Raw genomic sequence first — 17,858 nt, 5'->3', positions numbered from 1 at the left:
ATACTGAATGCCTTTTCATCAATTTATTGGTTACATATACTATCTCTTTTGTGAACAGCTCATTCTGTCTTTCGCCCAATTTTCTACTTATGTTCATATTTTTCAATCATTGATTGGCAATGATCGGCTCAAGAACTTGTCTTCATCTTATATGCTGCAAGTATTCCTTTTTCCCAGGTTGTAGTGTGTGTGTGTGTGTGTGTGGTGAAGTTGTCTCAAAACATTTACTTAATAAGTTATTCTTTCTCCATTGCTTTCAATTGCCACCTTAATCTTAGGCTAAATTCTAGTATATATTTATAGACTATACTAATAGTCTATTTCTGGTCTTTCTACATTGTTCCATTAATTTGTCTGTTCCTGAGCCAGTACCAAGGAGCCCTGGTGGCACAGTTGTTAAGTGCTTGGCTGCTAACAGAAAGGTTGGCGGTTCAAACCCATCAGCCACTCTGCAAGAGAAAGATGTGGCAGTCTGCTTCCGTAAAGATTACAGCCTTGGAAACCCTATGGGGCAGTTCTGTGCTGTCCTATAGGGTCACTATGAGTCGGAAATGATCGACAGCAAGACAGCAATGAGTTTGGTTTGATTTTGGTTTGAGCCAGTACCAAAGTTTTTTTTTTAAGTTGTCTTGTAACTTTATAGTGTCTTGTAATACCTGATGTATGTCCTCTTTCTTAACTCTTTTTTTCTTAATATCTGATACATGTTTTTCTTAAATCTTCCTTGTCAACATCTTCTTGGCAATTCTCACTTATTTATCCTTCCAGATTACCTTGACAATCATTCTGAATCACTTATATATTTATTTTTTGAACACGCATTTCGCCTGTCAGAAACACCTGTTCTATGTTCCTCAGGAAAGGGTCTTGGTCTTTGTTTTCCATGTGAAATTGCCCACAGCTGGGCTTGGGATAAAGAAAAGCATCATCTTACACATGGAACGAGAGCTGATGGGATCCAGGGCTAGGAGAGGAGATTCTTCCTTTCTCTAAACCCAACACTGTCTACCTGTGCCCTGCACCTCTAAGGCTTATGCAAAGACAAGGGCTCTTTGGTGCTAACACCACCTCACTAGAACCTTTTGCCTACCAGGATTTCACCACTGCACCTGCGTTCGATGTTCGGGAAACAGCTGAAAGATCTGCAAACTAAAGACAGTATGAGAGAGCCCACTTTCAAATGCTCAAGGCCAAGACAGGCATCCCTTGAGTCTCTTCTGGGAGGTGGTAACTGAAATTCACTGCAAGTGACAATCCCAAACAGCCTTGTCATGCCACAGAACAGCCCCCAGGCCTCCGGAGATGGGTAAAGAAGCTGCATGCAGGCATCCTCTACTGTGGTGACAACTCAGGCCTCTCTGCATCAGGAAGCATGGAAGAAGTGACCAGGAGAAAATGCAGGAGTCAGCAGTGTGCACTGCTGTCCTCAAAGCCAAAGACATAAAAAAACCGACTCATAGCGACCCTATAGGACAGAGTAGAACTACACCATAGGGTTTCCAAGGAGCAGCTGGTGGGTTCAAACTGCTGACCTTTTAGTTAGCAGCCAAGCTCTTAACCACTGGGCACACTACATAGGCATTCTGGTGCTGAAGGGACAGTGCATGGGGTGGGAACTGACAAGCTAAGAATTAATACCTTCCTTCTTCCTCTGGCTTCCAGGCTGAGAAGAGCATGTGAGCGCTCTGTGGGGACAATGTTCTGATACAGTAACAGCCCCAGCTGAGGAGTGACCATGCTCAGACTGCCGAGGAATCTGGCCTGGGCTCCCTTACCCCACCTGCTTAGCCTGGAGGGGTCTGTGTAAAGGGGAGACCCCTTGGGCTGCGCCAGGAGTTGGAGGCAGGCTCTCAGATGAAGCCAGCATCTTAGCGGTCTGAGCTGAATCAGGAGGGACTCCTCACCTGCTTTTAGAGTATGAAAATGTTGTAACAGACCAATATGGTTTTCCAGGGTTCAAAAGAAATCTTCTTTCTTCCCCTCTTGAAAAAAAGATTTCAAAATATTAGATAAGGTAACTTAGTTAACAAAAAAATGCAAGCTAGCCATTGAACCAAAGTTGAATATGCAATTTTCATCCAGTATTATAATAAATAATGAGAAGGAACAGTAGCCAGCCAAGTGCTGGGGGAAAAAAAGTAAGTGTTTTGTATTTGGTGGTTAAATGAATGAGTGAATGAAAGGATGGTGTTGACCAAAGGTCTATTCAAAGGTACGGCAGGGTGGCTGTGGGGGAGCAGGGAAGGGGCACTGAAGGACTTCATCACCTGGGTTAGTCAAAGTCACAAGAAATTCAGTAGATGTTTTCAAAGAAGCAAACAATATTTTTATTTCAGATTTAAGAAAACCAAGGCTTTTCAGTGGTAGGGGGACGGGGCAGGGTACAGACTATGGAATTTAAATCTATAAAGCTTTTCTTTCTGTAAGAAAACTAAAAAAATTTAAAGTAGAATCTGACTATAAAAATACAAATGAGACTCGGAAGGATAAAATTTTCACTACCAGCATCTGGGTTGACTTGGCCTGCGTGGTATCAGACTGTGAAAATAAAAATCTCGTGTCCGAAATAATCTTCCCAAAGATGGACCCTGGCAGGCACGACTACAACCAAAACCCAAACCAAACCCACTGCCATCTAGTCAATTCTGACTCATAGCGACCCTAAAGGACAGAGTAGAGCTCTCCCATAGGGTTTCCAAGGAGCGCCTGGTGGACTCGAACTGCTGACCTTTTGGTTAGCAACTGTAGCTGTTAACCAGTATGGATTTAAACTTACTCGAAACGATCATCTGTCTAACCAGGTGTAATCAGAATGTCATATGGCTTGTAGCATTTTCACAGCTGGCAAAATGTGGAACCAATGGAAACAACCATCAGCGCAGGATGGATAAACACACTGTGGTATGTATATCCACACACACAATGTAACACTACGCAGCCATAAAGAGGAATGGAGTCCTGATGCATGCCACCACACTGATAAACCTTGAAAACATCATGCCAAGCAAAGTCAGTCAGTCGCAAAAGGATAAATATTGTATGATCTCACTTATTTGAAATAAACAAATATATAGAAACTAAAAATTATTAGTGGTTACCAGGGGTGGGAGGGAGGGAGATGGAGGGTTTTGCTTAGGGGGCATTAGGTCTATGTTCACAGTGGGGGAATGATTTGGAGAAGGAGGGTGAGGATGGCTGCACAATTGAAGAATGCGATCAGTATCACTGAATTGTATGTGGAGAAATTGTTGAATTGGAGAATGTTGTGTTGTGTGTATTTTCACCACAATAAAAAATGTCACATGGCACAAGACAGCCCACAGATGTTTATGACGAGTCTGATGGACGAATCATTTGAGCACCCTAAAGAGCAACGACTGGCAATTACACAGTTAAGGAAAATGCAGCCAGGTGTCTTATTCTTAACATCTATATACAAAACGCCCAATTCTATTCTCTCTCTAAATAAATACCAGCATACCTACCTCCCCCTTCCTCCCACTGACAAAGTGCTCTCTTAAAATTTACTGAACTTTTGTGTTCCGAATTTTTCTTTTGGTAAATTTCCAGATACATAATGAAATTGCTCTAAAAGTCTAGGAATTGGTAAAGCCTACCCAGAGTCTATTTTTCTTGATGCTCCACGAATGAGATTGTTCTTCCCGTTTTTATACATAAAAAAGCAAAGGTTAGTCAAAGCTAGAATTAAGCCGGCCACGTGTCTGAATTCCCGAGTCCCAGAATGCAAAGAGCTGACCCAGTAAACACACTTGTGCAATGTAAGCATTAACGTTTTGGTACCTCCCAGAACCCACAGATATTCTGATGGTGAGGTACATTCACCTGTTTAATACTTCCATCTTCTCTGTCCTTTTGCCAGGGTTCTATGTAGGCACTCTAGCTGGTTTGTCATAAGAAACGAAAGTCAACAGGAATCAAAGATGTTGCTCATTTGCACTATTTAATCAATTCGCTTCCTTCTTTGCAGGGAAGGAGGGAGTGAATTTCCAAAAGGAATATGTTCTCTTTTGCCTTCTCATCCCTGGCGGGCAGAGGTAGGCACTCAGGATTCAGTGCGCAGGTCTCTGGGCCAGAAGATGGCCTGTCCTTAGTGCTAAATCTCCCAGATCGATGGCGACTTCCCATCAGCATCAAATATTCACAAGGGTCCTTGGGCACTGAACTAAGGCCTGAAACCACAGGTGCTCTTTTACACTTTCTGTTTTCCACAAATGTAGAACCCCTAGATCTAAATGCAGGTGCAGGCAGGTGTAGAGATCAGGCAGCCCTGGAGCTTTGAAAGTTCCCCAAGGTCCCGGGGTCAGTACGCAGGGGGTGAGGGGACCTTTCTCTAGTCAAGTGTCGGGTACATGTCTGAGACACGGCCACAGCTCTGGGGACTGAGTCTGGTACAAAACAGGGTCCATGCTTGAATGTTAAAGCACCACTTGATTGCGGGCCTCAACACTCACCCCAATAATGGCATTGGATTCATTCCCTCTCATCTTCAAGAATTGAGGAGACAGAAAAATAAAATAAAGTAAAAAATATTTAACTTGTTGCTGTCAAGTCAATTCCGACTCATAGCAACCCTATAGGATGGAGTAGAACTGCTCCAGAGGGTTTCTAAGGATCAGCTGGTGGATTCGAAAAGCCAGCCTTTTGGTTAGCAGCCACAGCTTGCGGTAGCTCTTAACCACTGTACCACCAGGGTCCCATAAATATATTTATAGATCTAATATATACAGTCCTCTCTGTACCCACAAGGGACTGGTTCCAGGACTTCCATGGATACCAGAATCCCCAGATGCTCAAGTCCCTTATATAAAATGGCATGGTATTTGCATATAACCTACGCACATCCTCAATGCTTTAAGTCATCTCTAGATTACTTATAATACTAATACAGTGTAAATGTCATGTAAACAGCTGTTAAACAGTCCAGTATTGTTTAGGGAGTAATGACAAGACCCAAGGCAAACAATGCTCAAAGGCTGAGTGCTGGAGAGATTGAGGGCTGTGAAATGGGGGAGGCTACAACAGGGGCTGCCTGCCCGTCACTTCATTTGCATGGACTCTGCGGAGTGCTTGGCATGTGGCAAATTGAAGTTTTGCTTTTCGAAACATTCTCTCCCCCTAGTATTTTCGATCCACAGTTGGTTGAATCCACAGATACAGAACCACAGATACAGAGGGCCGACTGTATGTTTATTTATACATAAATAAATTTCTAAATAAAAACTATATATGGTTGGTACTAGGGAAACTAAGAAAAACGAAGACAAAACTAACATTCTAATTTCAATGTTCTATCCTGTGAAAATTTCCCTGGGAAGAATCCTTCCCAAGTAAAATTCTACCCTCTGAAGCATTCCTGGAGGTCTGCACTGACTCTCACCTTTCTGCTGGGTCCCAGTTTCCAGCTTCCTCTTCTTCAGTTTAACAGGAGGCGTGCTAAGGACGTCAGTATTTGCTGCTCCCAGTGGACTAACAAGGGTTTTGTGTTTATTTGGGTGTTCATTCACTGAGAGAAGAAGAGGTGATAAGAAGGCTGCTTGGGGAAAGGGTAGGGAACAAGAATCCAAAAGGAAGCAGAGAAATCAAAGGAAAGGCACTCAAAGTCCATGGAAGATATAGGCGGCCTGGGGAGGAATGGGCACCAGAAAGCCTTAATAAAAGATATTGTTCAGAATCTGCTGCTGCTGCTGCTGAGAATCTAACTGTCCTAATCCTGTCTCACCACCCCACCTCATGGAGGTAAGTCTGTTGAGGACAAGGACCCTATCACATTTACCTTAAAAAAAAAAAAAAAAAAACCCGCTGCCATCCAGTCGATTTCGACTCACAGCGACCCTATAGGGCAGAGTAGAACTGCCCCATAGAGTTTCCAAGGAGTGCCTGGTGGATTCGAACTGCTGACCTTTTGGTTAGTAGCCATAGCACTTAACCACTACGCCAACAGGGTTTCCACATTTACTTTGGCATTCCCCAAATCTCTTGCCTATAACAGGTGCTCGAAAAACATGACTCATGAACGACCCCCTCCTAGTAGGCACTAAGTGTCTTCACAAGTATTTCATCTTCTTGGATCAGGCTCTCCACCCCGGATGGTGAGGGCGCTTGCTTGGCACCCAGGGCGGCACGTTAATGCTGGTGTCAGTCATACATGGCCTCTAAGCTCTTGTTGTTAGTGTGTTCCTCCCATTGGTCTCGTACTCGTTACCATGTAGCAGAGCCTGTCACAAGGCCTAAGAGTGGGGTCACCTGGTTGAGTGATGTGATAAATGTGCCAAGGTTATGTAAAGGTGGAGCTCCATCCTACTAGCTCCACTATATGGAGAGAGCACCTCCATATAGCTGGCACAGGTCAGCAATAAGAGGAAGAGCTACCACACCTGCAATGCCCAGACAAATGTCAACACCATCATGACCAGGTGGAAACCACCGAAGTGTCCACTGACTGGTGAACGTTCAAACACAATGTGGTCTGTACATCCAGTGGAGTACTACTCAGCCAATAAGAGAAATGAAGTCCTTTCTAAGTCAATTGGCAAAATAATTCTATTATGAAAACATTCTGCATCCCACTTTGAAATGTGGCATCTGGGGTCTTAAATGATAACAAGCGGCCAACTAAGATGCATCAATTGGTCTCAACCCACCTGGAGCAAAGGAGAATGAAGAACACCAAGGTCACACGACAACTAAGAGCCCAAGAGACAGAAAGGGCCACATGAACCAGAGACCGACATCATCCTGAGACCAGAAGAACTAGTTGGTGCCCGGCCACAACTGATGACTGCCCTGACAGGGAGCACAGCAGAGGACCCCTGAGGGAGCAGGAGATCAGTGGGATGCAGACCCCAAATTCTCATAAAAAGACCAGACTTAATGGTCTGACTGAGACTAGAGGAATCCTGGCGGTCATGGTCCCCAAACCTTCTGTTGGCACAGGACAGGAACCATCCCTGAAGACAACTCATCAGACATGAAAGGGACTGGACAGTAGGTAGGAGAGAGATGCTGATGAAGAGTGATCTAATTAAATCAGGTGGACACTTGAGACTGTGTTGGCATCTCCTGTCTGGAGGGGGGATGGGAGGATAGAGAGAGTTGGAAGCTGGCAAAATTATCATGAAAGGAGAGACTGGAAGGGCTGACTCATTAGGGGGAGAGCAAGTGGTAGTATGGAGTAAGGTGTATATAAACTTATATGTGACAGTCTGACTTGATTTGTAAACGTTCACTTGAAGCTCAATAAAAGTTAATAAAAAAAAAAAAAGAGAGAAATGAAGTCCTAACACACTCTACGACACAGATGGACCTTGAAAACATGGTCAGACACAAAAGGACACACACTGTATGACCTCACTTAACGTGAAATATTTACAACAGGCAGCTACATTTCAGACACAAAGTAGATTAGTGGTCATCAGGGGCTTGGGGGCATAGGAGTTATAAAAAATGAAACAAAATGTTATGCTGAGTGACTGAAACCAGGCAAAGGCGTATATATTGCAGAATTCCATTCACACAAAACTCTAGAAAATGCAAACTGACCTATAGTGACAAAAACTGATCAGGGGTTACCTTGGGGCAGGGGCAGCAGGAAACGGGAGAGAGGGATGACAAGGAAGTTTTTGGGGTGATGGATATGTTCATAATCCTGACTGGAGGGATGGCTTCATGGCTGTGTACGTATGTCAAAGCTCATCAACAGTACACTTTAAATATGTAGTCTAGTGTATATCAATGATACCTCAATAAACTTGTTACCCCCACCCCCGTTCAAACAAAAAGGCCAGAATAAATATTTCATCTTGTGCCTTAAACAGTAGACCATTCTACGCACAAGGGAATTCCCACCAGACCTCTTTGGGGGTTTCATCACCACTCTGCTCTGGTTCCGAAACAGCTGGCACTCATTTTCTTATCTCACAATAGTTTCTTCTCTCTAATCTTGTATACCAGAACCCTGCTACTGACAGGATCACCCCTCTTTCTGGAATATGTTCACTGGAAATGAAAACTGCCTTTGAGCACCTCCCTTTCTTGCCAGAAGCTGAGCAACTTAGAAATATTCTGCCTACCCCTATGTGAATGCCACAGAGTAGCTCGTCCAGTGCTGTGCTGTCCAGGATAGCGGCCCCTGGCCACATGTGCTCATTACATTTAAATAAATTAAAGTGAAATAAAGTTACAAGCTCGGCTCCTCAGGGTGGACAGATGGGGAGACCAGTGAGAGAGTAGTGACTGGAACCAGGCTGGCGGCAAAGGAGACAAGAAGTAGGCAGATTAAAAAGCCACCTGGGCAGGAACTGGAGCGGAACCAGGCTGCAGGTCTAACTGCCTCCATGAACTACTGCTTCCTTGGTCATAAGACCAGAAATAGATGGTGCCCGGCTACCACTACTGAATGTTTTCATCAGGGAATCAATAGCTGAAACCTGATCAAAAGGGGGAAAAATTTGGAACAGAATTTTAAATTCTTATAGAATTCAGACTTGGACCTATCAGGACTGGAGGAACTCCCAAATCTACGGCTCTGAAAAAAATCTTCAAACCATGAATCAAAATTATCCCTTGAAGTCATCTTTAAACCACTGTTTAGCTAAACTAGGAAAGAATATTCACCATGAGCATTGTGCTCTTCTAAAGAATTATTTATATGAGATCAAATTGTCAACAGTAACTCTAAAGCACAGATAAGAAATTTAGGGGTTAGTGAGTCTAAGTCAAGGAGCCTTGATGGCACAGAGGTTAAAATGCTCAGGTGCTAATGGAAAGGTCAGAGGTTTGAACCCACTAGCCACTCCATGGGAGAAAGATGTGGCAGTCTGCTTCCATAAGGGTTACAGCCGTGGAAAGCCTATGGGGCAGTTCTACTTGTCCTATAGGGTCACTATAAGTCGGAATTGACTCGACAGCATTGGGTTTGGTTTTGGTTTGAGTCTACGTCAAGATGGTAAAATAATATGGGTAGAGACAGCAAGAATGGTGTCATAATGTGAAGACTGTAACAAATGTTATTGAATTTTACATGTAGAAGCTGATGGATGGGTTATATATATTTTCACCACAAAAAAAAAAAAAGTCATCTGGTGAAAAGTACTGCTGGGTGAGGGCAAGGCTATGAGGCTGACCTGGCCCCTGATTTTTATCAGAGCAAAGGAACACACCAGCCTGGGAAATCCACCTTGGCAGGAAGCTCTGGGCTGTGTTCCTGGCTTTGTCATTTACAGGCATCATTTCATATGGTGACCACCTGGTGAGGAGGACCTGGAGCAAAGGAGCCTTGTCCTAGCTGTCGTGCTCCCCTTCCCAGGCCCCATCCTGCACATCATGAACATCTAACATTCTCAGAGAAGGACCCAGTGTTGCCTCTGGGGTCTTCCCGCCAAAGATGCAAGCCCTGAATCTGATCACGAGGACATGCGAAAGCCAAGCTGATGGACAGCCTACAAAACAACCAACCTGCACAGGCCACCACCTCCAAGGTCAAGGTCGCAAAGAGCAGGCTGAGGAGCTGTCCCCAAACAAAGGAGTCACTGCAGGACACCTTGGGCCTCAGCAAAGTGAGAAGGAGAACAAGAATGAGAATAAAGCAAATGTGGAAAAGGGTTATCATCTGGGAATCTGATGAAGAGTATCATTTCTGCAACTTTCCTATAAATTATTTAAAAAAAAAAAAAAGAATTAAATATAATTTAAAAATCTTAATTTTGGAAGAACTAACTTGCACTGGGGAAACACTGGTCACGTAGTGGTTAAGTGCTCTGGCTCCTAACCAAAATGTTGGCAGTTTGAATCCACTAGATGCTCCTTGGAAATTCTATGGAGCAGATCTACTCTGTCCCATAGGGTCGCTATGAGTCAGAATTGACTCAACAGCAATAGGTTTGGTTTTTGGCTTGGTAACATGCACTGGAGTCCCTGGGTTGTGCAACGGTTAACACGCTCGGCTGCTAAACTGAAAGGGTATAGGTCCGAGTCTACCCAGAGGTGCCTCAAAAGAAAGGCCTGGCGATCTGCTTCCAAAAAAATCCTATGAAGCAGTTCTACTCTGACACACATGGGGTTGCCATAAGTCGAAATTGACTTGACGGCAACTGGTACTGGTAATATGGGAAACAAGAATGAAACTTTCAAATTCAATATATTAATTCACTTATGAAAACAAGGTAAAATGATCATCTCAGTAGATCAGGGCTATGTTTTTCCCTCCCTCCAGCTTAATCCTATTCAAATGCTCTTCTATGAAATGGATGGCTTTTATATAACTAGAAAAAATATGTTTTGGACAAAACTTTCCTCCATTTGGAGGCTTTACTTATAGTGCATCAAACGCTGAGTTGGCAAATATCCACCAGGAGGTGTCTCATAGATGGAACATCCACCTGCTTTGCTTGTGAGAGTGTGTTACTAGCAGTTTCTTTAGGATAGGATTATAGGGAAAATTGTTGCTAGCTGCTGTTGAGTCATCCTGACTCTTGGCAACCCCACGTACAACAGAACGAAATGCTGTCTGGTCCTGCACCATCCCCATGATTGGTTGCAGATCAGACTATTGGGATTCATAGGGTTTTCACTGGCTGATTTTTGGAAGTAGGTCATCAGGCCTTTCTTCCTAGTTCATCTTAGTCTGGAAGCTCTACTGAAGCCAGTTCAGCATCATAGCAACAGGCAAGCCTCCAATGACAGATGGGTAGTGGCTGCACTAGCGGTGCACTGGCCAGGAATTGAACCAGATCTCCTGCATGGGAGGCAGGAAGTCTACCACTCAACCCTAAAGGCAAACACTACCTTGCCTCTTCTAAGTTCTGGATCACTGCAAGGAGGAGGGTGCTTTGCTGCTTGGGTCAGTACAGACAGCATAGCTCTTCTGTTCATTCCTTCTAGACTACACCAGGGGCAAAATGTATGAGGGACCACCCACTCCTTTTCAGTCCAGCCTTAACAATGTCAGCTGCCTATTTCCAAGCTTCTTTTCTAATAGAAAAGAACTTGGTGGATGAAAAAAAAACTTTTTATTGGATGAACCTTCAACGTTTTTTAAGGTCTTTGTGAAAATTTTGTTGCTGCTGTTGTGTGTTGTCGGGTCGAACTGCCCCGTAAGGTTCCCAGGTTGTAGTCTTTATAGGAACAGATCGCCAGGTCTTTCTCCAGCAGAGCCATTGGTGGGTTTAAACCGCCAACCTTTTGAGTAGCAGCCAAGCACTTAACCATTGCAAACAGGTCCATTTGGCTCTGTAAACCTGAGCACAGATGTTAAAGGACTCACTGTTCTCAAATGGAGGCCTGGGCTTGGGACTCCTGTGTGTCAGGGACTGTGTGAGCCAGTGGGCGGGCAGGTGGCCAGAATGTCTCATGCTGGATATGGTTCATCACGGTGCTCTTTCCTGGTAGGTCTGGACTCTGCTAAACGCTACTCTCCCAGCCACTGCTCGCCAGGGATGGGAGCTGGCGCTCTTCCCCCCGGCACCTCATTCGCTGTCCAGAGAAGGGCACTGTGGCCGAGAGGGGAAGAAGCGCTTCTCGGGCTGAGTAGCTCCAAAGGGCAGGGCTGACACTCAACCTGCAGTCTGCAGACTCATGGGCCTGGACTCCTCTCCCTGCACCATGCTGTTTCCACTTCTGTCGTCCATCCACCTGGCCACTTCGTTAGAACCACCTTGGGCCTCCAGCGGTGGTGACGATGGGCAAGGGGGAGGGGCAGGGTGTTTGTTCCTCAGAGCATCTGCTCAGGAGGCTGCAGGCAGCTCAGATTACCCTCTGACTAAGCCTTCTTGAGCAGAGGCCAGGACAGAGGTGCCCATCACAGCTCCTGCAGGAAAAATTCTGCACCAAGGACACGCCTGGAGCCCGTAAAGGCCAGGCTCCTGTGTTATCAGACACACACACGGGTAATCAGGGCTCCTGCCTAGAAAAGAAGCTGACCCACAATGCCACAGTGGTCTTTTTCCACAAAACTGAAAAGGAATGTCTGCTTGAGCTAATCAATGAATAGCATGCCAAAACGCTCATGGTGCCTGGCCCTTTTCTTTAGCTGTGACATCATCTGAGATATTTCTAAGGATGCCCTATCAGCATCTAATTGGCTTGCTGAACAGGCTTTCTTCATGGCTCTGTGCTCATGAAGCTCTCTGCGGCAGCCGGCCCAGAGGCCGTCTCTCCTGAGAACGAGTATACCCAGAGGCTCTGGGTCCAGCATGGAGTCTGAGAAGGAAGGGGGAGCACCCTGCCTTGGGACGGCATTTGAACAGCGTGGAACAGGAAAGAGGACCCCCTCTCTGCACAGCTTGTTTTCAAGCTGGAAAGTTTATTCTTAGCCTTAAGTTATCCATTCTGATTTTTTTTCCTTTTGGGTCCTTCTGGCTCACTATTCTAACCACACAGGTAAGGGGTGAGAGAAAAGAAACCCACCGAAACCTCAGTCAGGTATCGAATGGCACTCAAGAGCAGTCAAGAAGCAGAGGGCAGAGCCCTGGCTCCAGGCCCCCATGCAGCCCTCTGACCCCCCAGGCCAGGGGTCAGGGCTCGCTCTGCATCCTGGCCCAGCTCCTCTAGGGCCTGTGACCTTGGTCGGGTCCCTCTACTGCTCAGGGCCGATGTCCTCCCTGAAAAATGCCTGTGGTCCCTCTGGGCTCTAATTCTACAAGCTCTTGCACCCCCATAAATTGAGAGTTTTAAATCAGTTTTGGGGGCCTGGGCACCCCCAATTAATAGAAAACAGTCTCTTGATAGATACAGGGAACCACAAAGCAAAACAAACCACTGTAAGTAGGAATGTATGAAACAACATACTAATAATTTTTATAAGTGTGCGTTAAACCAAATTAGAGTACAAACCACCCTGGCTTAAGAAAAAGCCAAACACCAAAGCAATCTTTTATTTCAGTACTAACTAAAGTCATGCATGTGCTCAACCAAATTAACTGAAAAGGAATCTGAACTCATTTAATAAGATTTTTCTTGTTCGTAAATCAAAAGTATCACTCAACTCCTAAAATAAGAGAATTTTAGGGGTCAGGAAGCCTCGAGGATAACCCAGTTATCTGGCTAATGGAAAATCAAAATGCAGAGCAGGCAGGTGATGTAGCCAGGGTCGTGGAAGGATCTGTGCCAAGGCAGGGACAAGAACCGACATCACCCGAATCACTCTTTTTTTGTTTTCTACAAAGGGCAAGACTCGAGGTCTGGCCTGTGGCTGGTGCTGAACTATCTGATGGTAAGTAAATAAGTCAGAGGGTACTCCCTACGATGCACCTTCGCCTAACCAGCTCACATCACAAACGAGCCATTCCCAGGTTATGGAGGCATCCTCTAATACAACCAGATGGCAAAATCTGACTTTGAACTCCTCCAAAGCCAGAGTGGGCTTTCTACACCAGTCTTTCTATACGAGCCAAACAATCTGATGGACAAAGGGTACCAAAGGGCAAAGAAATCACCTCTAGAACCTGGTCTCTTCCTGGGCAGCCTGACTGCGGCATCAGTTTACACCAATCCTCAAATTCATACATGTCATAGACCTTCAAAGTACGGCACTGGGGACAAGGAAGGGGTCTGACATCAACAGACCACTTCTGGCTGCAGCACCCTAGAAAATCAGAGCTTGCCTTTCTGGGAGGGCTTAGAAGAATCACAGGGACCAGAGGTAGTAAGGGCGGTCTGGGAAATCAGTTTGGGGAAAAACACACAAGACCACATGGAACTGGCATTTGGAAGGAGAAGTGGGCAGGGGAGGAGAGAGGTCCAGAGGAGAGACTGGGCTCCAGGCTCAAGGCCATTTTGGCTGCAAGCTGCCCTAGGCGGGGCCAGGCCAGGGCTCCAGGCTGGGGGCTCTGGATTGAGAGAGATGGGCTTTGGTTCTGCCCGGGAGAGGAGGGAGGGGTCTAGTCTCCCAGGCAAGGGACTACCTTACAGGGGCGCTGGGGCCTTGGGGACTCGGCCAGGATGGGTGGGGCTGGGGAATAGGCTCTGATCAGCAGGGGGGTAGGTTCAGTGGTTGAGAATGGGGCTGGAGTCCCCGGGGTGGGGTGGGGGTGCGTTGGGGGCCTAGCAAGGATGGGGAGGCTGAGGACCCTGTCCAGATAGCCTGGAGGAGGTCTGGAGACCGGGCGGGGTTGGGAGGATGAGGGGGCTGGGGGTCGGGTTCGTTGGGAAACAGGCTGGGCTGGGCAGGGCAGCGGGGCCCGCTGGGTACTGGGCCGGGCTGGAGAGGCTCAGGACCCAGTTGGGATAGCCTGATGGGGCTCTGAACCTTGGGCTGGGTTGGGAGGACGGCAGTGGTGGGGGTCAGGCCGGGCCGGCCGGGGGTACTGGGACCGGCGCGGCCTCTGGGCGAGGCGGGATCCCGGGGGGAACGGGCGACCCAACGCACCTCCTCGGCCTGCTTACGCAGTGCCTTCTCGCGCTCGTACTGGGTGAGCAGCTGCTCGTTGTCCTCGCGCAGCAGCTCCAGCTCCACCTCGTGCTCCTGGTTCTCGCTGAGCACCGAGTCCAGGTTCTCCAGCACGTTCACCACGAGCGGCATCAGCTCCTTGACCACCTCCTCGTCGTAGCAGTGGATGAGGCGCTCGAACTCGCGGTAGATGGAGCCCGCCAGGCCCGACACGCGCTCCGACATCACCGAGCCAGAGCAGTAGTCGTCCTGGTACACCACCACGCCGCCGCCCTCGTCCATCTGGATCTCCATCAGCGCCGCCATCGCCGCCGCCAGCGCGGACCGCTGTATGGCCGGCTCCCCGCCCGCCGCCCGCCGCCCGCCGCCGTGGGTCCTCAGGCCGCAGCCCGTCGCCGCCGCCGCCGCCGATGCTGTCGCCTCAGGCTCAGCCGCCGCCGATGCTGATGCTGCGCCCGTCACTCACCCTCCGGAAGACCCGCCCTCCAGGCAGAGGGGCGGTGCCCGCAAGTCCCGCAGGAGCCCCAGGGTCTGCGCCCCTGGGCGGGCGGGCGGTGGGGGGGGGGGGGGTCGCACGGACCGTGACGTAGGAGGACGCCCTCTCTGCGCCGGAAGCTTGGCTGAACAGGGCAGGGAGCACTTCCGCCCGCTTTGTCTGATCTGCTGGGGAGTGGCAGCGATGCCGGGAACCCGTCAGCTCCGTGACCAGTAGCCCCGTCACAGGCCCTGATTTTTAAAGTAGTGGCCTATCATATATCTCAGTAGCATATATGAACGATGATGTGGTTTAAAGACAAAATCCGTGTACCCGCCTTCCCCTTCTTTAAGAAAAGGAACTTCCTGAAGCCCTGGCTGCATCCTCCCTTCCATCCAGAGGCGACCGTAACGCCGACTTTGTTAGCTGTCCTTTGATAGTTAAGCGCTGGACTACTAGCCAAAAGATTGGTGGTTCGAGCCCAACCAGAGGCGCTACTCTCTTTAGCTGTATCCCAAATACAGGGCCTGGCGATCTGCTTCCGATACGTCACACTCTTGTAAACCTTATGGAGCAGTTCTACTCTGGACACGTGAAGTCGCCATGAGTCAGAATCGACTCCACAGCAACTAACAGTGCGTACTTCTATACAGTAAATATTCAGATCTTCAAATAGTGCACTCTACCATTCAGGTATCTCCTCCTGGGACTCCAGTTAGATGCGAGTTGGTCATCTCATTCCAACATCCACTAACTTCACTTCCTTCATTTAGTCTATTTCTGTCCTGCATTTTGTTTAGTGTCTTCGGATTTCCCAGGTTCTTTTCAGCTGTGAGTAATCTAACTCATCAAGTTTTTAATTTCAGTGGTTCAATTTTTTAATTGTGCTTTAAAAGTGAAAGTTTACAATTCAAGTCAGTTTCTCATACAAAAACTTGTACATTGTTATGTGACCGTAGTTGCTCCCCCTACAATGTGACAGCACACTCCTTCTCTCCACCCTGTATTTCCCGCATCCATTCAAGCAGCTCCTGTCCCCCTCTTTCAGTGGTTATATTTTTAATATCTTTGTCCTATTTGATTGACTTATATTCTACCAGTTTTGGTAGGCTCTTATTCCTTATATTTTCAGCACCTTGTTCTTTAAAAAGCTTTGCAGGTCTGATTCTGCAGTCTGCTGTTTCTTCAGTCTCTTGTTCAGACTTCCTTCCCCTTCTGAGTGTTCTTTGAGACTAAATCTGTGGACCCCAGGCACTACGAAATGAACTAGGAGGTAGAACAGAAGCACTAAACATGTTAGTAGGCCAGTTGGGATGTCCTATGAAACCATTATCCTAAAACTCCAAACCAAATCCCATTTGTCATACATACGCAGCCTCAGCAGCTACTCTTTCTCTTTTGTCATTATTGTAAATATATTTATCACACAACTTTTGCCAGTTCAACTTTTTACAGGTGTACAACTTACTGACTGCAATTACAGTAGTTGGCTGTGCAACCCTACCCTTAATGTGATTTTTCTATCATTGTTAACCCTTTTTTCCCCCTTCCTCCCATCCCTGGTAACCACTAGTAAACTTTGGTCTCTATACATTTGCCTTGTCTTTTTATGTGAGGTCATACAATACTTGTTCTTTTGTGTGAATAATTCTTGAACCTTACTGAATAGTGCAGCTACTATGTTCTTGGAAGTGCAACCTAACTGAATTAATTTCCTAACAGACTTGCCTTTCAGATTTGGAAATTTGGGATACAGCTTTTTTCTTCCTTTCCCTCATGATAAGATCCTTAAACACAAGATGGGCACATACAAGTTTCAAAACTCTCACTTGAATTTCTAAGTATCTGCCCCTAATGCCTGATAAAATCACCTAGGTCCCTACATTGTTATTTGTTGCTGTTGATCCTGACTCATGGCAATTCCTTGTGTGCCAAGGCTGTGAACTTTCAGAAGCAGATCGCCAGGCCTGCCTTCCTAGGTGCCTCTGGGTGGGTTCAAACTGCCAATCTTTTGGCTAGTAGTCATGTGCTTAACTCTTTGCTCCACCTGGGCCTCTCCTATAGTCCCCCACACTTCTTCAGAGGCTGAATTTCAGATAGAAGCACTTTGTAGTTGCACATAGAACAGGGCCGTCTCATTAATGGTATCCTCGAGGAATGCTAAAGTTAAGAACACAGTGGGCTCTGAGGACCTGGCTAACACAGAATATGCCTGAGTGGGGGAAGTACACACACCCCGCTGAAGTCTGACTCACTGAGGCCTGTCACAGTGACAACACAGCAAGTTGTACTGCTGCACAAAGCCCAGTCTGTGACGTGGCAGCCCTTGGGTGTTTGTTATTCACACCTGACCTCTGGAGACAGGCTGTGACTCTCCAAGACTCGGGCTTGCAGGGCGGGAACAGCTGCTGCACACAGATGATCCAACGCTGCCAGCACACAGCCCAGTGCTTGGCATATGTGCTGCACTCCAACACACGTTTGGGACAAATAGATGAGGACGGGTGTTTCAGGCTACCTGCACGGGGTCTCTCTGAAGCACGGTCCCTATGGCTGACCCCAAGCCAACAGGCTGAGTGTGGTGCAGCCTCCAAGGGGCAATGCCCCAGGCAGGCAGTCTGAAGTCCCAACACCCTGAATCCATGCAATGCATGCAAGGATATTAAAAGTTTGGGTGTGGGACATGAAAATAGAGAATGTATTAGGAGAAGATATGTTTACCTGTGCTTTCTCTATAGGATTTGAATCTGACAAACTATCAGTTCAGCCCCTCACCTACTCATTACAAGGCTTGTCATCTGTTTCAAAGCCAACTCAGAGGCAAGTTCATTATTACCTCTTCTCTTTAGGAAAATGAGTGGTGTGAGAAAAAGGGACCATTACCTTTAGCTGACACGAGTTGAAAACAACACTGGTATGTTCCCAGTGTTCTGTTCAAAACCCAGTCTTTGGTTTTCAAATGGAAAAGCCTTAAATCTG

The 17,858-nt window shown here is 46.9% G+C and overlaps 1 protein-coding gene across 2 annotated transcripts in view; it reads right to left on the bottom strand.

Moving 5' to 3' along the window:
* Window positions 1-14,957, bottom strand: part of MAPK8IP3 (mitogen-activated protein kinase 8 interacting protein 3) — a 50,199-nt gene extending 35,242 nt beyond the window's left edge. For both annotated transcript variants that reach the window (XM_049903202.1, XM_049903203.1), the window contains exon 1: window positions 14,384-14,957. In XM_049903202.1, coding sequence (XP_049759159.1) covers window positions 14,384-14,710 — 327 coding nt within the window. In that variant the 5' untranslated portion in view covers window positions 14,711-14,957. The remainder of the gene's footprint in view (window positions 1-14,383) is intronic.
* Between the last annotated feature and the right edge of the window lie 2,901 nt (window positions 14,958-17,858).

Source organism: Elephas maximus, chromosome 12 (assembly GCF_024166365.1).
Source record: "Elephas maximus indicus isolate mEleMax1 chromosome 12, mEleMax1 primary haplotype, whole genome shotgun sequence".
NCBI classification, from domain to species: domain Eukaryota; kingdom Metazoa; phylum Chordata; class Mammalia; order Proboscidea; family Elephantidae; genus Elephas; species Elephas maximus.
The sequence above is the reverse complement of the archived record's forward strand: the minus strand, read 5'-3'. Positions and strand labels throughout refer to the sequence as shown.